The sequence below is a fragment of the Myotis myotis genome, unplaced genomic scaffold, assembly GCF_014108235.1.
Source record: "Myotis myotis isolate mMyoMyo1 unplaced genomic scaffold, mMyoMyo1.p scaffold_m19_p_9, whole genome shotgun sequence".
NCBI lineage: Eukaryota > Metazoa > Chordata > Mammalia > Chiroptera > Vespertilionidae > Myotis > Myotis myotis.
Genome location: NW_023416401.1, coordinates 40,767,096 through 40,792,465, shown reverse-complemented (window position 1 = coordinate 40,792,465; position 25,370 = coordinate 40,767,096). Strand labels below are relative to the sequence as shown.

At 50.0% G+C, this 25,370-nt stretch overlaps 1 protein-coding gene across 3 annotated transcripts in view; it reads left to right on the top strand.

Moving 5' to 3' along the window:
* The window catches only part of ATP9B (ATPase phospholipid transporting 9B (putative)), a 146,461-nt gene extending 121,796 nt beyond the window's left edge, over nucleotides 1-24,665 (top strand). The window contains exons 16-29 of one of the 3 annotated variants that reach the window (XM_036321297.1): nucleotides 3,804-3,965; nucleotides 4,505-4,597; nucleotides 7,609-7,692; nucleotides 7,974-8,144; nucleotides 10,276-10,374; nucleotides 11,972-12,061; nucleotides 12,378-12,522; nucleotides 12,762-12,826; nucleotides 13,568-13,723; nucleotides 13,808-13,872; nucleotides 15,850-15,958; nucleotides 21,794-21,851; nucleotides 22,443-22,646; nucleotides 24,258-24,665. In XM_036321297.1, the coding sequence (XP_036177190.1) occupies nucleotides 3,804-3,965; nucleotides 4,505-4,597; nucleotides 7,609-7,692; nucleotides 7,974-8,144; nucleotides 10,276-10,374; nucleotides 11,972-12,061; nucleotides 12,378-12,522; nucleotides 12,762-12,826; nucleotides 13,568-13,723; nucleotides 13,808-13,872; nucleotides 15,850-15,958; nucleotides 21,794-21,851; nucleotides 22,443-22,646; nucleotides 24,258-24,394 (1,638 nt within the window). In that variant the 3' untranslated portion in view covers nucleotides 24,395-24,665. Of the gene's footprint in view, nucleotides 1-3,803; nucleotides 3,966-4,504; nucleotides 4,598-7,608; nucleotides 7,693-7,973; nucleotides 8,145-10,275; nucleotides 10,375-11,971; nucleotides 12,062-12,377; nucleotides 12,523-12,761; nucleotides 12,827-13,567; nucleotides 13,724-13,807; nucleotides 13,873-15,849; nucleotides 15,959-21,793; nucleotides 21,852-22,442; nucleotides 22,647-24,257 lie in introns of those variants that run through there. The other 2 variants (XM_036321298.1, XM_036321299.1) reach the window with 2 other exon arrangements.
* Nucleotides 24,666-25,370: the final 705 nt, after the last annotated feature.

The window sequence follows — 25,370 nt, the reverse complement described above, 5'->3', positions numbered from 1 at the left end:
AAACAACAATGAGGTACCACCTCACACCTGTAAGAATGGCTATCATCAACAAATCAACAAATGACAAGTGTTGGCGAGGATGTGGAGAAAAGGGAACTCTCATGAACTGTTGGTGGGAATGCAGACTGGTGCAGCCTCTGTGGAAAACATTTGGAGTTTCCTCAAAAAATTAAAATGGAACTGCTATTTGATCCAGTAATCCCACTTCTAAGAATATATCCCAAGAAACTAGAAACACCAATTAGAAAGAACATATGCACCCCTGTGTTCATAGCAGCACAATTTACAATAGCTAAGATTTGTAAACAGCCTAAGTGCCCATCAACAGATGAGTGGATTAAAAAACTGTGGTACATCTACACAATGGAATACTATGCAGCTGTAAAAAAGAAACAACTCTTACCATTTGCAACAGCATGGATAGACCTAGGGAGCATTATACTAAGCAAAATAAGCCAGTCAGAGAAAGATAAGTATCACCTGATCTCACTCATATGTAGAATCTAATGACCAAGATAAACTGATCAACAAAAATAGACCCAGAGACATAGAAACATTGAACAGACTGTCAAACCTCAGAGGGACGGCAAGGAGGGTTGGGGGGGGGGGTGTGTGGAGAGATCAACCAATGAACTCATGTGTATATGCATAACCCAAGGACACAGACAGTGGGTGGTGAAGGCTTGTGGGAGAGAGGGCAATGGGGGGCGGGGGGAGGGACATATGTAATAGTTTTAACAATAAAGATTTATTTTAAAAAATAAACACACACACAATAAAAGAATGACAGCACAGAAACTTTTTAATATGAAATTGTAGCTCCCACCCCATGTTCTGTTTCCTCTCACTTCACAACTCTTGGAACTACCTTCCATACTGGTTACTAAGAATGTAGACACATGAATGTGTAAATAAACTTCCTGAGTGTGTTACTCAGTGCTTATGGATGAGACTTAGCTCAGGCTCCCACTTACATACATTTTTACATCACATTTTAATTATTTTTACCTTTGTATTATTGTCAATAATTACATCATTAGATATTTCCAAAAGCTCTTGTGAAACAGTCATTTCAAATAGATTAAACCTTTATGCTCTAAGTTACCTTTACATTTCAGAGAAAAATATCTCAGGATTATGTCCTAGTATAATGTCAAGCAGAGCCTTCCACATGAACATGGCAGCACACAAGTATTGGATAAACCACTCTCTGCATGTTTCATTCAAATACTGACAAAAATTCCTGGAGAGAGAAAATCAAGCAACAGCATTGGAAACTCTCTTAAACAGAACCCAGACCTAAGCACTGGGGAAATCTCCCCAACTCTCTAGGACTTGATGATGGAAGGAGGGCACATTCTTGGGAGGCCCACGCCATCACTGACAGCATCCAAAGGGAACAGGAAAAGACACACATCCCCCTCTGTCCCTTCCTCCTAACCATGAGGGCGCACAGTTGGGAAATTCAAAAAGCAGCAGAGTATTAACTGCTCCTGAGATAAATTCTAAGCCAAAGCCCGCTCCTGTTAGAAGCCACCACACAGAGTATGCAGTCTGACCCAATATAGAAAAGGATGACTTTAGAGAAGCCATGGTCAGGAGAAGCCGAGATGAAAACAGTCACTGAACAGTTCTAGCTCAGGCACCACCTCCCTGACTCTGCCAGCAGCACAGCAGTGACAGGAGACAGAGACTCCATCTCAGCAGCTGACGTATTAGGGAGTGCCTTAAAAGATAAGGCAGAGATTGTGTGCGTCAGGAAGAAGCAATGAAACATACAAACTTGGCATCCACGTAAAAACATTAGAAGAGCCATAGCCAGTTTGGCTCAGTGGATAGAGCATTGGCCTGCGGACTGAAGGTTCCCAGGTTCGATTCTGGTCAAGGGCACATACCTTGTACCTTGGCAGCAGGCTCGATCCGATGGTCCTGGTTAGTGCTTGTATGGGAGGCAATTGATGTCTCACATCTATGTTTCTCTCTCTGTCTCTCCCCCTCCCTTCCACTCTCTCCACTGAGCTGAAGCAGCTAGAGCAAGAACAACTCTTATCTTCATACCACCACAGACACAGATGGTAAAGACAAATGGCAGGAAAGGCTCCAGGCCAGAACCTTTCCCGACAGCGTAACTCTCCCAGCGCTGAACTCTGGGCTGTGCTCAGAGACTGGACCCCCCGGCCCCGAGTCTACAAAGATGCCCTCTCTGCCGCACAGGGTGACGGTGGATGCTGCCCCCGGCATCGGCAGGATAGCAAGACTGAAGTGAGAGTGCTGCTCAGGGCGAATGATCACAATCCGATACAGTCAAGGCTCAGCTGGCAATCTAATGTGTAACGTTTTGCTGTCCTAGATTTACGTCAGCCAACTATGCTTTTATTCATTAAAATGAAATGTATTTTTAAAGGATAAATTGGGGCTGAGGAGAAATGGGCACACTGCACAGGAAGCAGCGACAGGTGGTGGGACAGAGGAGGGACTCGCAGGGAGGGGAAGACTGTGGTGGAAGACAGACTAGTGCAGGGGTGGGCAAACTTTTTGACTCGAGGGCCACAATGGGTTCTTAAACTGGACCGGAGGGCCGGAACAAAAGCATGGATGGAGTGTTTGTGTGAACTAATATAAATTCCAAGTAAACATCATTACATAAAAGGGTACGGTCTTTTTTTTTTTTTAGTTTTATTCATTTCAAACGGGCCGGATGCGGCCCGCGGGCCGTAGTTTGCCCACGGCTGGACTAGTGGAAGGGCCTCCCCATCCTCCTCTCTGCTGGAGACATGGCAGCAGGATACGAGGCTCTAAGGCAGTGGTCGGCAAACTCGTTAGTCTAAGAGAGCCAAATATCAACAGTACAACGATTGAAATTTCTTTTGAGAGCCAAATTTTTTAAACTTAAACTATATAGGTAGGTACATTGTTATTAACTTAATTAGGGTACTCCTAAGGCTTAGGAAGAGCCACACTCAAGGGACCAAAGAGCCGCATATGGTTCGCGAGCTGCAGTTTGCCGACCACGGCTCTAAGGCATCGCCTGCGCTGGGAAGCAACTTCGCTCTGTGCACCTAGGACGGGACCTGCTGTGCGTCCTCCTGGGCAGTGGGAAATGGCATCTCAGTTTCTTCTGTTTCTGGGGTTCAGGTGAGGAACCGGGTGAGAAGGTTGTTTGAGTGTCCACTCCCTTAATGCCTTTTTTTAAAAATATATTTTTATTGATTCCAGAGAGGAAGGGAGAGAGAGACAGAAACATCAGTGATGTGAGAGAGTCATTGATCGGCTGTCTCCTGCACGCCCCAAACTGGGAATTGAGCCCAAAACTCAGGCATGTGCCCTGACTGGGAATCAAACCACGACCTCTTGGTTCATAGGTTGACGTTCAACCACTGAGCTACGCCAGCTAGACTTATCTCTTATTTTAGGAAAAGGTCAGATAAACAGAGAGAGTTGGATGGTTCTCTGTCTCATAGGCTCCTGGAATCAGAAAGAAGCTTGGAAAGCCGATAGTGAGTGCCTGCCCACCACTGAGCCCTCCAGCCCACCGTGTGTGCCCACTAAACACTGCCTCTGGGCAGCTAGTAAACCGGAGCACACTCAGCTGTGGCCTTTGTTTCAGAAAGCAAGACCGAGGGCTCTGTCATCCTGCTATTGTTGGCCTGAGGAGATGTTATTAAAAGTGAACACTGACACAGCCACAAAGATACACAAGTTCTCAGCACAGTGACCTGCGTAAGGCCAAGCTTTCTGACCGCCAGCCTCTTGCTTCCCTTCCCAGGAAGCCAGTAGCCTCACCTGTCACTGGTCTCCCCCAGGTGGCTCTGGTGCAGTGGACGGAGAGCGTTGGCCTCACCCTGGTCAACAGAGACCTCACGTCCATGCAGTTGAGGACGCCCGGCGGCCAGATCCTGACCTACTGCGTCCTGCAGATGTTCCCCTTCACGTCGGAGGGCAAGCGCATGGGCATCATCGTCAGGGTAGGTAGGCGTGCTCGCCCCACAATAATTGACACTGTGAAGGGGGTGACTTCAGATAGCTCTCTTGAGACAACTGAGGCAGAGCTAGTGAAAGGTCATTTCCTTGATCTGTTTTGTTTTCAACAGCAGGAGCATGCTGAAGACTTGAAAGTAAGAATGATTTATAACCATAAAGTTGCTACAAAACACCCCCATTAAATTTTTAACAAATGCCAAAACTATATATTGGAAATTGGCTATACAAGGAAGCTTATTCAATCAAACGATGAAAAGTTGAGAGAATTCATATTTACCTTGCAGTCCAAGGCATATGTCCAATAACTAATTTTATTCTGAGCACCACACAGTGACTAGAGATCTGCAGCTGTGTTCTCGATCTTGGTGCCTGAGCATCGGGGCATGTAGCCTGTGTAGAAAGAGGTTCGAACAGTGCAGCACCGGGCATCTGCATGGAGACACTGCTCTGAGCCTGTTAGAGCCACTGTCATTTGAGGAGCAGCATTGGTCTGAACATACCTGTTTATTTTCCTTTCTTGCAGGATGAGTCCACGGCAGAAATCACCTTCTACATGAAAGGTGCCGATGCTGTCATGTCCACCATCGTCCAGTATAACGACTGGCTGGAGGAGGAGGTAACTGGCACTCTGTCATGGGAACATGTTCACAGATTAGCGAGCAGACAGAAAACGAGTGTCCTGTCCCAGCTGGTAGACCTGGGATCTGGGAATAAATTGAGACGCCAGGTTTCAAACCCAACACAATATTTTGCAGGATAATGTTTCCCACTGGATTACCTCAGGTGACACCACCTCAGTTCCACGGGGTTGTTTAGTGATGAGCAGCTTCCTCTCTTTGTGCACAACTTCTGTGCTGGGTTTTGTGTGAAGGTATGTCATACACACATATCTTCTGTAGGTCCTATGAAGAGTATTTTGTTTGCATTAGTGAAAAAGCAGAAAATTCTGAGATAACTATGTACACATAGCCAATTTAATATACTCATTTTTTAACCTAAATTATTTGCAAGGAGATTTAATTAGAATTTAAGTCTAGTTCTAATTTGTACATAGGATTCACTTTAAAAATAGAAAGTAAGATACAAACATAACCAATGCTCTACTGCATCAAATTCTCCCTAAACAAATATGACTTATTTTTAGCCTCATGAGGTTATAGTATTTGTTGTTTACACTTATGTATTAATAAGAAGCTGAATTTGAAAGTAAAACTAAAGCCCTGCAGTTACAAACACCAGCCTTTTAGCATGTGCACATTGCTGTTGTGCTAATATCTCCCCACTGTGGACAGGAGACCGTCTGTCAGTGAGGGCCACACCCTCCACAGAGGTATTGGCAATATGAATCAATAGCTCCTCGGGCACTGGGATTTAATCAGGAACATGAATAAATTAAACTCCCTGAAGACCTAGTAAAATGCCATAAAAATTACTTTTGGTCATAATGATGTGCAATTAATTATAAAATACTTGTTTAATTTATTTAGCTTTATGAGGTCAAATCAATAAATGTCTTGCAACAGACACATAATGTCAGATTGCCTTTCACAAAGATAACTTTATTAACAATCCTTTGTACATTTATTTCCTCAGCATTGCAGTCCTTCCCTTAGTTGAATCTTTGACCTCTGCCCATGTCTTGGTAGTGATGCTGCCACAGTCTGAAGGCCTTTCATGGGGGAGACCAGCAGGCTCTAGGAGCCTGAGTCCCTGTGGGCTAGTTGGGCTCCTCTGTCTCAGACAAGCCCCCAGGTTGGATTCTTGACTATAAACTTGTGTTCTGCAAATATTAAAAAACAACAAAACAAAAAACTACCAACACTTTTCACTCGTCATGTGACAGAAGGAGCCGATTTTATCAACCCTATGGCGTGAGTCTGCATAAACTCCTGAACCAGGTCCTGGATGTAGCAGCTAACAGTGGCCGCCATCCCTCGAAGGCAGGCTTGCCGTTCACCCCCAGACCTGATGTTAGGGGTGAACAGGAGTTAGAGTTGGGGAACAGGGGAGTATGAGGGCACAGTGAAGAGCATACTGCCATCCCCTGGGGTCCCTGTCCCCAGCCGGGACCTTCCATCAGCTCTTCCTGTCATGTCTGCAGCTGTGTGTGTGATTGTGAGCATCAGACTAGTCTACCCAGTGAACTGACAAGGAGCTTCAGCAAACCCGAATGGCTCAGGTTTTGTATATGCCTACAGATTTTAGCATCAGATGTAGCAAATGAGCTTTGCTGGAGATGAACCTCCTATAGAGAGAGGTGACGTTATCTAGAAACATTAGCTTTGCCCTGAAGGGACAGTAGGCAATGACAGGGCCTCTGCACAAGGCTGGCAGGGCGAGCAAGCTTGGGAAGTCATGTCTGCATTGGTTTATCAGCAAGGCTGCGTGCTTGTCCCTGGGCGATGTGGAATTTCTACTCATGTCTCTAATTTCGATGCACAGAAGGTCAGACAGTCAAAATCACAGTCCCCTCGGTGGCTGGGATGCAGAGCCAGCCTCCCTGAGGGAGCTGCAAAGAGGACACCTTCCTCTCCCCTTCACGCTGTACAGATGCTAACAGTATCAGTCCTAACAGTGCATACCCATCACTAGTGTTTGACTTTCTTTCATTAAAAAAGTAGCTGGTTCATTTGTTGGCAATGTATTTGTTTAAACACATCATCACATTGTCAGCTTTACGTTGTAAATGTACACTGAGACACTGTTTTGATTAGTTGTTCTTTAGCTGTGACTAGAGTCCTGTCCCCTGGTATTTGCTCAAAGTGTTTTGAAAAGACCCTGCTCCTGACACTGCCTTTGCCAGCCCCTTGCCCAAAAGTCCACCACAGTGGGGGCACCAGCAGACCCGGGAGCGATCACCATGATCTCTGTAAACCACAAATGCCCAAAACCAGCTGAACAGCTGGAGTTTGGAGCTTTCAAAATATTGTCAAAGACAAAGTTGAAAGGCAGTCATTGCAGAGGGGAAGGGCCTTAGGCAGCCCATAGCAGGTGGTCCAGGAGCCGAGTGGCCTGGATAAGCCTGGCCTGTTACTCTTGGTGTCTTGACAGGTGAGCTTCAAACAGGTTGTTTAGAACGGAATAGCTTAGTGTTCATCACATCGTGGCTTAAACTTTATTTTTCATAAAAACACGTTACTCTGCAGTACTTCTTACTTCTCACCACACTGCCCCGTAGGGTCTTCCTATTTCCAGGCCTCCCCTCCTCCCCTGGCCTCAAGCATTGATCTCCCTATGTTACCCGTGCAGCGGGGGCCAGCACGGAGAGCAGTATGGTTTCAGGGTTTGTGGTACCGTTTCTGACAAGTCTGGTGTGAGGTGGGAAAGAATATGCTTGTCATCCGGGAGCTGCACTGTGACACCAGCCCCACTGTGTGCGTGCACTGCGTGTTCTCAGAGGTCCGGAAGAGCAGAGCCATCATGGGGTGGGGGACGGCATGGCAGCAGTCCCTGAGGACACAGCTTCTAAGTACTGTACCCACCTGTCTGGCAAGGATGTAGACTGGAACTGTCTGAGCCTGCCGCTCCAGCTCCAGCCCTGCTGGCACTGGACACAGGAACTGGGAGCCAGAGATAAAAATGCAGAGCGGGTGGTGACAGCACAGTAGCCTGCCTCTTCCTTTCCAGTGTGGAAACATGGCCCGCGAAGGTCTGCGCACCCTCGTGGTCGCGAAGAGGGCGCTCACAGAGGAGCAGTACCAGGACTTTGAGGTGAGCAGATGGTCTCTCTCCACCCTCATGGACATCCCATCTCTCGTGGGCTCTGGTGCTGCTGTGAAAATGAGTTCATATTGCTTGTGGGACATTGTGAGGTTGTGTGGCCATAGCTGGGAGCATCAGGACTTAGTCCCCCACCCTGTCATGGCCCCACCCTCTTCTGCAGTCTGCTGGGAGTGAGAAGTGAGGATTTCTTTAGTGTTGCAAGTTTCCGTGTATTCAGCAAGTCCTAAATGATAATAAATATAAATAGCACAGCCCATCTCTGTCCTCAGAGCCGCTATATGCAGGCGAAGCTGAGTGTGCACGACCGGGCGCTGAAGGTGGCTGCGGTGGTGGAGAGCCTGGAGCGGGAGATGCAGCTGCTGTGCCTGACGGGGGTGGAGGACCGGCTGCAGGCAGACGTGCGGCCTACCCTGGAGATGCTGCGCAACGCAGGAATCAAGGTACGGCACCTGGAGCAGAGCGCACTTTCCCTGCGACGGCGTGACCCCTGTGCTGCCTTCTCTTCCTGGCCAATGTGCCCTCTCTGCGCACACACGACATTAGCTCCTCCTGGGGTGAAGCTTAGTTTCCAGGAAGGCGCTTTCTCACCTTGCGCTCCCCATGAGGCAGAGGCTCCGTTACGGAATGGTGGGTGCCTCGGGGTGGGGCTTTCACTGTGTGAAAGAAAGGAGCCCGGCTGCTTTTAGAAGAGGCTGTTGGGTAGCTGGACGGCGAGACAGTGGAGGGGTCGGAGGCAGCAGTGCACCAACTCCTGTTGGACTTGGCGCATGGAGCAGGTTGGTGGTGTGCAGAGAGCAGTGCCAGTGAGCCCTGCACAGGGACCGACACCCCAGCGGGTCAGGAGGGAGTTCAGTCACGAGAGCTACTCAGACTCAGACATGCAAATGATCTGGATCTGACTGTTGGGGCAAGAGATGTGATTATGACAGGTAGATGCCCTGCTTGTTTTTCTGTTCCTTATCTGTCCATGCTAGATTATCAGTGCTCCATGTAAAGATTTAGGTACTTATATCAACTCCTCACTAAACTCAGTAAGACTTTCTGGGGTTCTCTTTTTTCTTGCATTTCCGGTTGAAGAAAACCCCCTCACAGATGTGGGGACCTGATTTCAGCTGTCCCTTGAAACCCAAGGTGCTGCTCCAGCCAGTCAGCTCGCCCAAGCTGCTCGTGGGCCTTGGCGTGGCCTCTCTTGTCCTCTGTGATTCCCAACTTAGTCGTCACAGCGTGTCAGGGTCTCGGGTCCAGGCTCAGTAAGGTGAACACAAACGTGAGACAAAAAGCACAAATCCTCAGACACTGAGAAGAGCCAAAATGAGTGGCACCCAAAGAATCCAGAGCACATATGACTTTTCTGTGTCCTGCTTCCAAAAATGCATGTTTACATGTGACACATGAGACAACTGAACAGTCCAGATGATGAGAGGTCACTGGAAGTTTTTGCTGTGATAAAATGTATAGAGAGACTACTTGGTAATACATTTAATGTCCTGGTTTTCTCTCTTTTTACTCTAGGGATATTAATATACATAATATGTGCATGTGTGTGGAATTTAAAGTAAAAGTAGTAAGATTTAACATGTGTTTTTTAAAATATATTTTTATTGATTTCAGAGAGGAAGGGAGAGGGAGAGGGATATAGAAACATCAATGATGAGAGAGAATCACTGATAAGCTGCCTCTTGCACACCCCACACTGGGGAATCGAGCCCGCAACCTGGGTATGTTCCCTGACCAGGTTCTTAGGTTGGCACTCACCCACTGAGCCACACCAGCCGGGCTAACATGTTTTATTTGCTAGAACTTTCAGCTTAATTGCACCTATTTGCCCATTTCGAACCTCATTTTCCAGCTGAATACCAGCCAGCTGGAACAGGGTCTTCAGGATCCTCCTAGTTCATGGCCAGTGACCGTGTGGTGCCCCAGGCCTGTTTGTGTGGCATGTGAGGTTGTGTGAATGCTGCCTTTTGACATGTACTGTGTCCTAATCAGCCTCAGCCATATGATTTCTAAACCCTGTCATTCGTGTGCCTCCAGATCTCAGCTCTGAGCCTAAAATCACTTTGCTGCCAATTGTTTTAGTGAAGCAAGTCAAAAAGACTTGTTGTTGTGGAAAACGTGTTGTTAGGTGCACAGCTCACTGGCACTAAGTGCATTCACATTGTTGTGCAGCCACCACAGCACTCCAGAACTTCATCTTGTGAATCTGACACTCTCTCCTCAAAACCCAGCTCACATCCCCTGCTCCCCCGCCCCTGGCACCCACTATCTACTTCCTGTCCCTTCAAATCTGACCACTCCAGGGACCGCATACCAGTGGAATCAGACAGCATTTGCTCTTTGTGGCTGGCTCATTTCACTCAGCACAGCATCCTCGGGGTTCACCCATGTCGCCTTGTGGATGTGCCACATCTTGCTTACCCATTCATCCTCAATGGACACTTGGGTTGCCTCCACATTCAGATATTGTGAATAGTGATGCTGTGAACCTGGGGTGCAAATATCCTGCAACGAGAGACACTTTAAAGAGACAAAGTGTAATGATGAAGTTCACCAGGGTAAACTGTTTCCTAGATATGGATGCTAACAGGCGATAAACTCGAGACAGCCACGTGCATCGCCAAGAGCTCACACTTGGTGTCGAGAGCACAGGACATTCACGTCTTCAGACCCGTAAGTCTGTGTCGAAATCACTTTGATTTTAAATGTTGTATCTCACAATTAAAACCTGTTGATTCTGTGGGAATGTACATGCCGTTACTTATTATTTATTGAATATCAGTTTTAAAAGAGAAATACTGCAATTTTCTTACTCAATTTATAAAAACATTAAGATAGATTTATATTAGTCCATTGTGATCAAAAGCTGCTTTTTGATAGAAACAAGTTCCAAGTTTACAAGTACTTTTCTGTTGCTCTATTAGAATTATTTATACAACTAAATATCTGCTTTAAGTTAGACATGCTGTTCATCTGTGGAGGTGTATATTGATACAAATTACATCTTCCTTGGTTACACGTGTCACACATGGTGCAGAGCTGCCTTTGTAGGACAAACGCTACTACAGAGTTGGGATGTGTCTAATCTGCCCCCTTCCCCGAGCAAATGCTCTTCCTTAATTAGCTCAAAGAAAGTTAATAGAGATGAGCTAAATTTATGTGTTTACTGTATGTATTAGTTATTTTTAATTTAATTCAAACAAAAAATAAAAGTTTCTTGGGTCTTGATTGATGGTGGGTGAACAGACACTGTGTGTCTGCGTCTGTTTTAAATGCAGCGCTTGTACCTACAGAAATAGTTATTTGAATATCATTTACATGTAAATGTAGTTTATTTCAAAACATCAGAATCGCAAATTAGGCCCTGCAGTCGACTATTTGCAATTAAATTATTAATGATTCTGGTAAAACGTCAGATCAATTTTTGTTGACTTTTCTGTGTTATAGCACCACAAATTAAAATTTCCACAATAAAACCTACCTATTTAAAGATGAGTCTGAGATTAATTTGTACTACATGAAACTTTTAATTTATTTCAGTCCTGTAATATATCATTTATTTTATGCCCCATAAAATCTCCACAGAAAGAATATCAAAAACCAGTGTGTTGGTTTCTGAAATGTTTTCCTTCTAAAATTAATGACATTTCAACATTATGACTTGATTTTAATCTTTTAAATCATTTCATCTTTCATGTATTTGTTGGCGTGAACTAATAGAATAAGTTGAAAGCTGTGACACAGACAAGAGAAGTGACTTTAGGAAAGCATTTGCACCAGTGGCGTATTAGGAAAAGAGGCGTCTTTCAATCAGACCTTGACCTTGGGTCACCTGTGTGGAGCTCGGCTCCCTGGGCTCCTCTGTTGCTGTACTGGAGTATCATTGTATGGACGTACCACAGACTTAATCAGTGGTTACCGTGGCATCCTGTGGGACTGTCGTGACAGAAGGCAAGGCAGTCCTTAGCTCCTAAGTGCCTGTTACCCATTTCTGGACAAGCCAGCTTCTTCTGTCTGCTGTGTTTTATTGTAACTACAGTGTTTTTCTGCACTTTACCATGTGTCTGAAAACAGTGTTAGATAAGGAGGTGTGTGTTCCCAGCACTGCAGGAGAGGTTTGAAAGAGCTGTTCTTTATAGGACTCCATGTGGGAGGCACTTTGGGTTCTAGATCATGTGTCTAACGATGTCAGTGTGGCTCGTAAACAAGCGCTTGTTGGTGCCTCTGGTTTCAACAACTATACTTGGGGTGCCCTCTCCCCTTTCTGCAGGTAGCCAGTCGAGGAGAGGCCCATTTGGAGCTGAATGCCTTTCGAAGGAAGCATGACTGTGCGCTGGTCATATCTGGGGACTCGCTGGAGGTGAGGCTAGTCCCTAGCCCAGCACATGGCCATCTGTCTGCCCACCTGTCCATATCTCTGGCCCAGAGTGTGTCTGCTTTTCCCGCTAGTGGACTAAAGGCTTTCTGAGTCAGATATGTACCTCAGGCTGCTTTTGCACATCTCTGTGACTTGTTAAGTAGTCCCGTTGTAGCCTGGTGGATGTGTTTGTGAGCAGGTAGAGCCTGAAGAAGTTCTGTGCAGTGCCTGTGGCTCCTTACCCACCAGGAAGTGGGGAAGACCCTGCACGCTTGGAATGGCCGCCATAGCTGGGTCAGTGACCGGGTCTGTGTTCCAGGTGTGCCTGCGGTACTATGAGCATGAACTTGTGGAGCTGGCCTGCCAGTGCCCGGCTGTGGTGTGCTGCCGCTGCTCACCCACCCAGAAAGCTCACATTGTGAAACTCCTGCAGCAGCACACGCGCAAGCGCACCTGCGCCATTGGTGAGCCCCTGCCCTCCCCTCCCCACACCGTACCTGGGGCCACCCCCCCCACAGTCCCTGTAGAGTAACTTAAGAGAAACTGGTATCTTAATATCTACAGGCAAAGTTCTGTTCAACCTCCAATACCAGTTTGTTTTAATGTCAGTTGTGGAACATTCTAACACAGCTTCTGCTGGTAAAAGAGGAAAACAGGGCTAGGGATAGGTTTTTTTATTTCATCTCGTGTTTGTGCTACCCAGGTGACGGTGGAAACGACGTGAGCATGATCCAGGCCGCAGACTGTGGGATTGGGATTGAGGGGAAGGTACGCTTGTCCTCTCACAGCAGCATCTCGAGCATGCATTCAGTCAGCACCTGCTTGCGAGCCTGCTCTGTGCCGGGCCCTCCCCATAGATGTCACCACATCCTCCAGCAAACCTTCTTGGCTGCCGTGGGACCTGCAGCTTCTCTCTCGGGCTTAACACATGGTCATTTTCAATGTCCATGTCTCCTGGCCAACTGTGTGCTGTGGTTTGGGGTTTGTCTTTTATGTTCATATAACGACACCCCAGAAAGGCCTGCAAACGAAGCAGGTTGCAGTCTAACTTTTCCCTGGCTCTCCGCTCCTGTGCTGACAGCTGTGTGTCGGCAGAGCATTTAAGGGCTTCCCTCACTTACACTCAGGGGCTTTGTGAGATGGCAGGTGGGTGGCGTTTAAACGCGAGAGAACTGAGGCTTAGACAGTCATCCTGAAGGTTCCCGAGATCCCTGGGCCCATCTCCTGGGCAGCACTGCTATGTTCCGCCTCTGCTGAATGTCTGTGATTCTGACAGACACCAAAGGAATGGTCCTGGCTTCCTAGCCAGCGCCCCTCTCCTGTCATCAGCTCCCAGTGGTGTGCGCTGTCTGCCGCTCCCAGGAGCTGTCCCTACAGCCCTGTCACCTTCCCCAGAGGCCACCCCTCACAGTGGGGCAGGGGGTCTCAGTGCTCTCTCAGTGGAGCTCTGCACATGCGCCCCGGAGCACAGATTTGCCGTGCAGGTTGTGAGGCGCCTTTACATTGCAGGAGGGGAAGGCAGCCTCACTGGCAGCTGACTTCTCCATCACGCAATTCAAGCACATTGGCCGGCTGCTCATGGTGCACGGGCGGAGCAGCTACAAGAGGTCTGCGGCACTGGGCCAGTTCGTCATGCACAGGGGCCTCATCATCTCCACCATGCAGGTGCGTGGGCACCACGGGTGGCTTGGAGAGGTAGGGAGTGTCGGGAGGGCCTGTGAGTAACTACTGTCCTTTCCTCTCTCCAAGGCTGTGTTCTCCTCCGTCTGCTACTTCGCGTCCGTCCCCCTGTACCAGGGGTTCCTCATGGTGGGGTAAGTGGTAGGAAGGAGAAGCCCACACAGCAGGTGTCTGAGTGGCCGTGCACAGTCAGTGTTTATGTGGTGTTGCTGAAGTAGGAGCCAGCCTCTGCTTGTGTGAATGTGGGGATGACACCCGCTTCCTGTCCCTCTTGCAATTTTACCATTAAATTAGAATTTCTGTTTTCACGGCAAAGCCATACTACATGTCAGGAATATGTCAGATCCAAGATGTTTGAAAGCATCCTGTGCATCATTAAGAGGGGGAACAACAGCCCATCACCGTCCCAGGACCAAGGGTCCTTCCATAGCCTCTTCTTTCACTCTCTCCCAACACCTCCTCCCTGGCCACCGCAGACACCACCACTCACGGGCCAGGCTTTTTCACAGCAGCAGCAGTGAGCACACGGGCTCCCACCTGTTTTGAAGCCATCCTCTGCCTGCAGCATCCCCACGTCCTGGGTGACAGCAGAGACCCAGTGAGCCCAGAATCCACTCAAGGCCACAGGGCTGGTAGGAGGCACAGCCAGGACAGCTCAGACAGGTGATGCACACGCCCTCCTGGCCACTTCTCCTGCAGCAGTCAGCACAGAGCAAACATGGTCAGTACATTTCCTCCGGCCACAGGCAACACAGACCTCCCATGCCTGTCCCTGTTGTCTCAGGAAGAGGACAGAGGGCAGAGTCAAAAAAAGACTCGAGGAAATAATGGCCAGAAACTTCCAAATTTCACAAAAGACAAACCTATAGATTCAAGAAGGTAAGCAAACACCAAGCAGCCTCAATCCAAAGAAATCCACCAAGTCATGTCATCAAACTCATGAAAACTGAAGGCAAACACCTTATAGCAGGCAAAGAGAAGACGCCCCTGGGAGGAACAGTTCAGCGGCAGCAGTGTCCCGGTAGGAGACACCTGGAGCTGCATGCAGTGAAGGTGGCTCTGGGACTGCGGGAATGTATGCTGCCACTTGCCAAGGAGCTTATAACTACCTCGCAGGACTCCATAGCCCAGGACAGTCCCACTCAACTCAAGGTGGACCCAATGTGAACAGCAGTCCTCCCAGAGCAGATGCAGAGCTGCTCAGGGGCAGTGCCCATGGGGAAGCAGACTTAAAGCACAGTGAGACACCACTACTCATCATCCGAGCAGCTGGGACCATTGTGGCAGTGCCAGCCACAGAGAGAATGTGGAGAAACCATCCTCCCATACTGCTGGTAGGAGCGTGAAATGGACAGCCACACTGGAGCACTCTGCGGCAGGTTCTTACAAAAACTACGCACCACGAGTCCAACATAAATGAAAACTTATTTTTACAAAAAAATCTGTGCACTAAATGTTTATGGCAGTTCTGGTTGTGATAAGCAGAAACTAGAATGACCGGGATGTACTTCAGTGAATGGTCAGGTCACAGAGACTGCTAAGTCCACAACCACGGACAAGCAAAAGGAGGGAAGTGTTGGTACAGCAACCCTACATCTCTGCAGGGAATCAGGCCGAGTGATAGTGCCACCCCACAGGCTACCTGCTGTGTGACACATGTGTGCACCTTGAAGTGAACAGATAGGTGGTGGCCAGGGGCTGAGGGGCTTGGAAGGGAAGCGGTGGCAGGAAGCCCTGGGTGCAGAATGCCCGTGTCTGCACTGTGTCCCTATCCCCATTCTGGCTGTGAGCTAGGCTGCAGCTTGGGAGATGCTGCCGTTGGGGGCAGCTGGTTAAAGGGCACAGGCTCTCCGTGTTACGTTTGATCCCTGCACTTGGGTGCACAACGATCTCAGAATGTTTAATTAGGAAGGAAAACCAGGTCCTGCCACCTGTGCATGCTTGGCTTGTAGACCATGGTGCTGGGCGGTGGGTGGGATGAGCATTGAGTTTCAGTGCCACCTTGTGTTTGGTCTGTTTAGTTTTTTAACCTTCGGCCTCTGATTGCAGAGGGTGTTCCTAGTCGAGTGGAACGTCCCTCGTGCTGACCTCACTCTCCTCTGGGCTCTCAGGTACGCGACCATCTACACCATGTTCCCAGTGTTCTCACTGGTGCTGGACCAAGATGTGAAACCGGACATGGCCATGCTGTACCCAGAGCTCTACAAGGACCTCACCAAGGTACGGGCCAGGCCGGCACCTCCCGCTCCTCGCAGACACTCCACTCCGGGTGTTCCACAAGAACACTTGCCATGAGAAAAGGTACCCCTCGTGAGGCAGGTTCCCAGCAGGTTTAAATCTATTCTCTATCCTTCCAGACATTTTTTATTTCTCCTAGTTGGTTTTGGCATTTTTCTTTTGAAAACAGGAAAACATAACCAGCAAAGAACAGCGCTTTCTCAGACATTGGTGATGATGCTCTGCTGTCACAGCAAAGTCCTAATCTAAGGATGCTTTCACCCCTGGGCTTGTAGGAGCTCCTTTCCCAACTGTGGTTCCACCTGGCACCCTCACACCCGTCTGTCGGGCACAGGCAGCATTCTAGCAGTTAGTTAGGACCCCAGGAGTCACCTGCACCGGATCTGTCTGCAGGGGGGCTGCAGGATCACACCTGTGTGAGACATGCTTCTGTCCCCAAGACTCATGTGCCATGGTTGCCATGATACTGCCAAGCAAAAGTCCAGCCCCTGAAACTATGCAAAAGATTCACTCATTTACCTAAAACTGTGCTGTTAAGGTTAAAATATTCCTGGGAGAAGTGTTTAGCTTATGTTTTTTGTGGAAGCATCTTTTTATAGCACAAAAAATACACTCTGCATCCAAATACAAATCATGGTGACTTTGGAATCTTCCAGAAGGCTTGCTTTTCCTGAACCAACGCTGAGAGCAAAGTCCACTAACCCTCAAATAAATTTAGGTTTACAGTTGATCATCTGTTTCTAAGTCAACAGCGGCATATGGGGCAGCAAAGAAGGAACCTCACTGAGCAGAAACCAGCGGCCTGCAGCCCCAGATCCCTGTCCAGTCCGATTGGTGCTGAGCTTGATTTCATGGAGCTGCTGTGAGGATCTGTGTACAAAATCCCATATTACTCTCATAGGACATAAATAGAGCTAGCTCACCAGTATAGTATAAAATAAGATAAAATAGCAAGCATATGGTCATGATGATAATATTGTGAATATTACAACTAGAAGAAAAAGGTTTTGGGTTAATCTTCTGAAATGGTGAAATCATTACCATTCAGTGAAATAGAATAGGATAAGAGATTCAAAACCCACAGGAAGCTATTGCAAACATTGTGATTTTAGTAGATTATATCCCTGTTTCCAAGCCTTCAGAGACACTTACATACTGCTCACAGATATACAGGGAAATAAACTTTTATGTAGAATATAAGTTAGATGACCTACCCAGAAAATGGACAGTTGAGTCTCAGTGGAGTTGAGGTCACTGCAGGTCAGCCCAGGCCAGCTGCCCAATAGTCGGTGTGGGATTCTCAGCAGCTCAGTCTGCACCTGATGGTCACTGGCGGTGAGGCAGCAGGCACATTGGCCTCCTGTGTTTAGGGCTTAGACCAGGGGTGGGCAAACTTTTTGACTCGAGGGCCACAATGGGTTCTTAAACTGGACCGGAGGGCCGGAACAAAAGCATGGATGGAGTGTTTGTGTGAACTAATATAAATTCAAAGTAAACATCATTACATAAAAGGGTACGGTCTTTTTTTTTTTTAGTTTTATTCATTTCAAACGGGCCGGATGCGGCCCGCAGGCCGTAGTTTGCCCACGGCTGGCTTAGACTGTGCCCACCAGCATCCCTCGATGGCTATGGGAGTCACTCCAGTGGCAGAACATTTCACAGGGTCACTAGCCCCTGAGCTGAGCAACTGACTCCTCTCAACCGTAAAGTCCATGCCATTGGCTGATGCGTTAAACATGCGGGGACACCAGGAAACCTTGTTCAAGTCTAAGTTGGATCTAAGGTGCTAGCTTCCCATTCTGTCATGCTGACGAGCGATTTAGAATATTTCAGTGCCCTAAGTCAGGACACTGAGTCTTTTTATAACGGCTTAGTCACTTCTTTTCTCCAGGCTCCTTTTCTGTCAGATCCAAAACCTATGCTTCTTGTCCTTATAGTATGTATGTCTTTAAAAATCTCATACACATCACGTCCTTTGAAAACAAAGTAGCATTAACATGCTCACTTGGTGAGAACCGAGCTGCTTCTCCTCTTGGCGCTGGAGAGAGTTTGTGACGCTGGACGCTCAGCCAAGCCAGTCTGAATGCGGTGCTGGCAGGGATTGGGCAATGCGTCTGAGTCTGTCTGTGGCAGGTGTGGTGAGGGTGCTGTGCGGGGCTGGTGAAGGCGTGTGAGACGTGGCTCCTGGCCCAGCAGCCCACATGCAGCCAGAGGGAAACCTGAGTGCAGGCCAGGGAAACGGTAGCTGCGCAGCAGCACATGGAATAAACAGGCGGGTGTTCGTACTGTCCAGGGACTGATCTGTCTAGTAAGCTGTGAGCAGAAATCGGGTCATAGAGAGCGTGAAACACCTTCAGAGGTCAGGCATGCAGAGGGCACCTCCGGGCAAAGCGGAGGAAAGCACTGTGCTTTGAAATAAGTGTCTGTGCTTGTACCTCTTTGTAAACGGTCTCTGGTCTGGGGGTGAGCGGCCAGGCATCGCGGGTCTGGCTTACTGTCCGACGAGATGCCCGGAGCTGCTGTGCACACCATGCCGCCTCGGGGCTTCGCACGGGGAAGCAGGGTCTGCTCTGTCAGTATTTGAACCAATTAAACAGATGTAACTGCTCCTTCTTGCCAACATCACAGCATCTTCATTCCTACAGAAAACGATGTGATCGTGACAGTAATACTTAGGTGTCCCTTGGTGCAGTCACTGCTGAGGCGCTGGGTGCTACAGGACATGGTGTGTGCTCATTGCTCTCCTGTCTGCAGGCAGCTCTGTGGTCCTGAGGGCCAGGACCTCTTGTGAAAAGCCCTGCGCCTGGGCCCAGGGTCAGGACTAAGATATGTGAGTGCCAGAGCGCTGCCTCAGCAGAGCCAGAATGTCTCAGACGTCAGCTATGAATTCAGTTCCCTTCTCATGGTTTTCTATTGATGATAAAGTAAACTGCTAACAGAGAGACATCTGGGTGTAGTTGTGCTAATTGTCAAGACACCAAGTAGGTGAAACCTACTGTCCTTGGTAAAAGTCTTTGAACCGTCAGACATTGAACAGCGAGGACTGCTTCACTATCTCCATTTTCTGTTGAACATTTTCAACATGGTTTAACTTTTGAAATGTATATTTGCATCCTTATATAATTTTTAAAATAATAGTGATAAGGCAGGGAAAGGACATTAAAGGCATAGACATTAGAAGGAAAAAATAAAAATATCTGTGCTGTCGCCATAGTAGTCTGGGTAGAAAGTCTCAAGTGATCCACACAAACCTTTTAGACGAGGAGGTCTGGGAAGGTGCAGGACCACGGAAACCTGTGGCTAGCGGTGAACAAACAGCACTGTCATAGCGTAAGACAGGGGTCCTCAAACTTTTTAAACGGGGCCAGTTCACTGTCCCTCAGACCATTGGAGGGCCGGACTATAATTTTAAAAAAAACTATGAACAAATTCCTATGCACACAGCGGCAGCAAAAACACCCGGCGGGCCGGATAAATGTTTTCGGCGGGCCACAGTTTGAGGACCCCTGGCGTAAGATGTGAAATACTCTGTATAACCAGCAAACGCATGCAGGATGTACACGCTGAGAGCTCTACACCACCGAGGAGGAAACTTGAAGAAAGTGTAAATGGATGCTCACAGGCTGGAAGACACGATGTTGAAGGATCGTGACCAGCAGATTCTAAGATTTATATGGACAGTTAAGGGAATAGAACCACCGAACAGTTTCGGAAAAGAACGAGATTGGAAGACTTTCTGTGAAACAGCAGTCACAGCACAGGACAGACAGGGAGAGTGGCCTGGAATTGAAAGCCCAGAAATACAGCCAAGTGCAACAGCCGGTCTTGGACAAACATGAAAGGAAACACGGAGGAGGAAGGGTCGTCTTGTCAGCAGCCGATGTGCTCACAACTGGGCACCCACAGGCAGGAGCGGACCCTTCACCCGCGTCCATGCCTGCCATGGAAATGCCCTCAGGATGGCTGAGGGCCTGACTGTGCAAGGTGAGACTAAACCCTGCAGAAGAAAACATGCTCGACCATGATCAGGCAGAGCTTTAGGTAGAGGATCAGAGCATGACTCCTAAAGGACGAAACGGGTGAATTGGACTTGATCATCATTCAACACTGCTGTTCTGTGCATGGCTGTTCGGGAAGTGAAAGGACAAACGCAGACGTCAGGAAGTATCTGCAGGCGGCACCTCTGACGGAGGACTTGTACCAGGATATACAGAGAACCTCCAAACTCAAAAAGAACAGAATTCAGTTCTTCAGTGGACAGGAGACCTTGGCTGACACCACGCTGACGATGACGATGTGCAGGCGCAAGTAAGCTCACAAAAATGCTCAGGGCCTGTCATAGGGAATTAAAATTAAACCAGAGACGTGAAGTCTGAGAATGCAAAACCCTGGAATACCCGCACCACCACGTGCTTGGATGGGCACCAGCAGGGGCCCCTCTCACTGCTGGAGGATGCCAGCAGCCCAGCCCCTTGGGAACACGGCTCGGCCGTGTCTTACAAAGTGAAGCGTGCACTTACCATCAACCCAGCAGCCCCAAGAGGAAGAACGTGGTGGTTCACACAGAACCCTGTGCACCGAGCTTGTTGGCACCGTTGTCCTAATTGCTCAGCCTGGGAATGGCCAGGTGTCCTTCGCCCAATGACGCTGCCACACACGGGACAGTAAGAGGGTAGGGGGAGCCCTCTCAACAGCACAGCTGAAGCTGAAGTGCGCTTGGCCAGACAGAAGGCAGGCTCAGAAGTGTGTGATCCCAACATGTGACCCTCTGGGGTGGGGAGCAGGTCAGTGACTGTCCAGGTTCGGGCAGGAGGGGGCTGACAGGGCATTGGGCAAGAGAGCTCTCAGCTTGGCTTGGGGGCCTGTCGTGGCTGTGTTGGTCGAAACCCACAGAAGTGGAACCACAGATGCATGGGACACAGACTGTGACAAATGCGTCTCACCCCAGGAGAGACGAGTCACCTCCATGCTGGCGGGGGCGGGCAGGGGAGGACTGTGCAGTGGTTCCTGGGAAAGTGTCTGACCGAGTCTGCAACAAGGCTGGGGGCAGGGAGCTCACAGGAGCCCTGGGTCGCAGCCGGTGAGTGTCTCGCAGGAAAACTACTCCGAACACATGGGTGGCACGTGTTGGCTGACGAGAGGCGAGGCCAGAGCTGAAGGAAGGACAGAAGGGCTCACTGTGCCCGGTGAGGCACAGGCAGAAGGAACCAGGGCGTGCACGAGTGTGGGTGTGCGGGGGCCCATCCTCACCCATGCCCAGAAAGAGGGTGCGCTCGGACCACTGGGTAGTGACAGCAGGGACCAACCTGAGAGCTCCCGGTGAGCAACAGGAGCTGCACGCGGCCCTCGGGGATCAGGAACTGGGACTTTGAGAAACCAAGCCGCAGACAAGAAACAAAAGCCACAGTGAGTGAAGCTCAGGAACATGCGACGCTTCTGCAACTGCCTCTGCCTCATCCTCATCTTTGTCCTCACACACCAGGTGGCACACATGTCAGCCCCGGCTTCTCCCAGTTACCCTCGGGCTGAGTCAGAGCTGCTGGTTCCCGGGGTTCCTGCCCCAGCCCTGCACACATACCCACCGCCCCTCAGTAGGTGCTTCCGGTCAGTTCCCACAGCACTGCCCCAGCTTAATTGCTTGGACAGACCTGTCCCAGAGGCTCAGAGAGGCCGCACCTGTTCCCCCTGAGTGCACAGATGGGAGCTCTGACACAGCAGTGGTGGGAGGGCATGTCTGAGTGGGCCTGGGCCTGCAGGAGTCACCAGGCTGAGCCCCGTGAGATGTGGTAGTTAACTCGCTCTCTCCCTTTTCCCCAGGGCCGGTCCTTGTCCTTTAAGACATTCCTTGTCTGGGTGTTAATCAGCATTTACCAAGGTAAGAGCCCGCTGCTCCTGCAGTGACGCAGCGCCTGTCTCCTGTCCCACCCGCAACCACATTCCTGTCCACCTCGTGATCGCCCCTCTGCCGCTGTCTGCCAGGCCCTTCACTGTGCAGTGCAGCATTTTCTAACCGATGAGTGCCACCTAAAAACTTACCTGTTTTTAATGAAATGTAGACCCAGAAACATTTTACCAAGCACTTATCACAGTGGTTCTTTCCAGGAGAGACAGCGGGACATGGAGAATCTGAGTCGAGTCGTCACAGGTTGCTGGCCGCCCTGTGTAGTTCCAGACAAATGAGAGGCGGTTGAAAGTGAGATTACTGGAGGCCAGGCTTACCGCATCGAGACGCAGGCGGCCTGCGCTAACTGGGGTGGAGGCCTGCTCTCCAGGTCCTTCATTCATAAGCCAGAGTTTAAGAGGATCGTCCGTGGGAGGTTGGGACATTCGTAGCCCATGTCTCTGTTAGAAACACCAGCCAGCTCTTCATGGCCCTTATTCTAGCGCCTCACATAGTAACAGGATCTCCAGTCCGAGCAGAAGTCCGTCATGTAAAAGCCACCCTCGTCGCCCTTGTGTATTCCAGGCGGCATTCTCATGTACGGGGCGCTGGTGCTTTTTGAGTCGGAGTTTGTCCACGTCGTGGCCATCTCGTTCACGGCCCTCATCCTCACTGAGCTGCTGATGGTGGCACTGACGGTCCGCACGTGGCACTGGCTGATGGTCGTGGCCGAGTTCCTCAGCCTCGGCTGCTACGTGGCCTCTCTGGCTTTTCTAAATGAGTATTTTGGTAAGTTGCCTTGGAATTGTTTTTGGATAATTGTTTCTGATTTTTAAACATTTTTTTTTATTATTACTTCTTCATACATTGTCTAAATCGCAGATCACAGTAAAACCCACATCAGAAAGCTTCAAACACAAGCTTATTTGGGGGAAAGATTGAACTCCTTATAATTTATAAAATCAAGGTATTCACCATCTTGGCTTTTAGATAGTGACCGTGACATGGAGACCCCTTCACACCAGGGCTCTGTGGGTTGGCAGCTCCCGCCCATCCTCTCGCACACACAGGGCACTGTGTTCATGGCCTCAGCCCCACCAGCAGGCCAGCTGCCAGCACAGTCATGCCAGCCCCTCGCCAGCACTATGGCATGGCATCACTGGCGCCTGTTTCCCACTCAGTGGTCCCCCCTCCCCCCCACCCTTCCAGCTCTGCCATCCCCAGCCAGGGGCCGTGATGCTGGATGAGAGCTGATGGTGACTTGAGACCCTGGACGAGTGTCAGGCAGTGGCCGTCCCCATGCTCTCCAGCCAGACTCGCCTCATCTTCACACTCTCAGGTGACCTCTGAAGCTTCTCTTTTGAGCTCAGGGTCCCAGGAATGACTGCCATCATAGGCACAGGCCTAGTGGTAGCTGGCACATGACAGTCCTCCACCCCTGCCCGAGACAGCACCACTGCAGTCCGCCCTCACCTGACCCTGGTCAAACCCTGCTCATCAGTCATTCTCCCAGTTCCAGGCCTTTCTAGCCAGCGTCTGAGAGAGGTTTCCCTGTGCGGCCCCAGCTGGTGGATGTGTCTGACAGGACTTGTGAGACTCTTTAAGGTTTAAATCTGGCAAAGAGAAGAGAAGGAGTGTGGTCCATGCCCCAGGTGGCGATTTGTCCTCAGCGTTGGCAGTGGGGATGGTGACTGTTCCCACTGCAGTAGAACGCAGGGCAGGGCTGCTCAGGGACCGTGGGGCCACGCCTCTCCTGCCAGACCCAGCTGTGCAGCAGGTTTGCAGGAGGGGAAATGTGCCCGCCACAGTGGAATGTCACTGAGCACCACGGTGCAGGGACGCATCAGGAGGTCTCGTCCCACCTCTGACAACACACGGGGTTTCTGCCACTTGGAGAAGTGAACACTGTAAATGTCTGGTTTTTCATGTGCCTCTTCCCATAAGAAAGTCGGACAGACCCACCGTTAGGTTGCAGGTCTGTCACAGCGCCTGTGCAGGGCCACTGCTGGGCTTCCCTGGCCGAGGCCAAGGGACAGGAAGGACAGGCGAGCAGTGACAGCACCGCCTGCTGTGTCCCTGCCCCTGCAGCCCAGCGGCTGTCCCTGGAGAAGGTGGGCCTGGCCATCTGACACGTCACAGGGTCCCTCCTGCTGCCGGGGTTCCTCTGGGACCAGCACTCAGGCGCCGAGTGGCTGCTACCGCCCGGCCTTGGGTGGCGCAGGTCACACTCTCTAATATTGTGCTCTCATGACTCCCGTTAGGAGAATTCATTCTCCCTGATATGCAGGCAAAGCAGTGCTTCATAAAGAAGCCTACAGTCCGCGAGGCCCCTCTGAGGTGCGCTGCAGGTGTGTGGCCTCCCTGACCGCCTCTCACACTCGCCTGTGTTTCTCCCTACAGACCTTGCCTTTATCACAACCATGACCTTCCTGTGGAAGGTGTCAGCCATCACCGTGGTCAGCTGCCTCCCGCTCTACGTCCTCAAGTACTTGAAGCGCAAGCTCTCCCCACCCAGCTACTCCAAGCTGACCTCCTAGCACAAGCGCCTCTGGCACCATGGGCTCCGTGGATACAGGTGTGCGGTGGCTGCTGGGACAGGAGGACGAGCACGGAGCCCAAGGAGCTCCCCCAGCGCAGGGGCTGCTGCAGGAGGCACCTCCCATGCAAGGCAGCACCCTGTTCCTTCCTTTTCATATCGGACTGGCTTCCACTTCCATGGCAAATGAGCTCTAATTATTTCACTGTTACTGTAAAGCATTCATCTTACTCTGGTTTCTGAGAATTAAAACAAAAGCTTATTTAATACTCGGCAGTTTCTAAACATTCAAGCGCTTTCTTTGATGTTACAGCAGAAAGTCATTCCTACTTAAGTAGAATAAACCCAGGCGCTGAAACGCCGTGTGTGTGTCCTGCAGCTCCTCGGGGACGATGTGTGTGTCACCATTGGTCCCTCGACGTGGGGTGGCCCATTCACATGCTCACCTCCTTCCGGCTCGACACTTAGTACTCCAGTGACGTGAGGAGATGGCACCTCACACTCAGCGGGGTGAACCGAGATGGCATTTCTGCGCCTCGTCCCTTGGCAGCTGTGGGACCTGTTTCTGAAGTTCTGTCCTCACTTGTGGGACATCACACTTGACCGTAAAGCCACATCTGCGCTGGGCGCCCTGTCCTTGGCTGCTCAGGTTGCAAACGCACACACACACCTGACCCAGAGCAGGAAGGCCTCTCCCCAAATGTCACCCCCACCTCCAAGTGCCAGGCCTGCTGCTGCTGCTGTTAAACAGCATTTTCACTGGATAAGGAGTTGCCCCCTCCCCCTCCTAGGAAGCACAGGGCGCCTGGGGGTTCCTGGCTGGCGGGTCAGGCTGCCTGACTTTCCTAAGCTGAGGCTGCAGGCCTTGCACCAGGCATTTTGGGTCTGTTTGTGCCCTTCGTGTTCCCAGACCTGGGGGAGGGTGGTGCTGGGCCGGGGGAGGTGTGAGCCCGCCAGGGGTTTGCCCATCGTCTGTA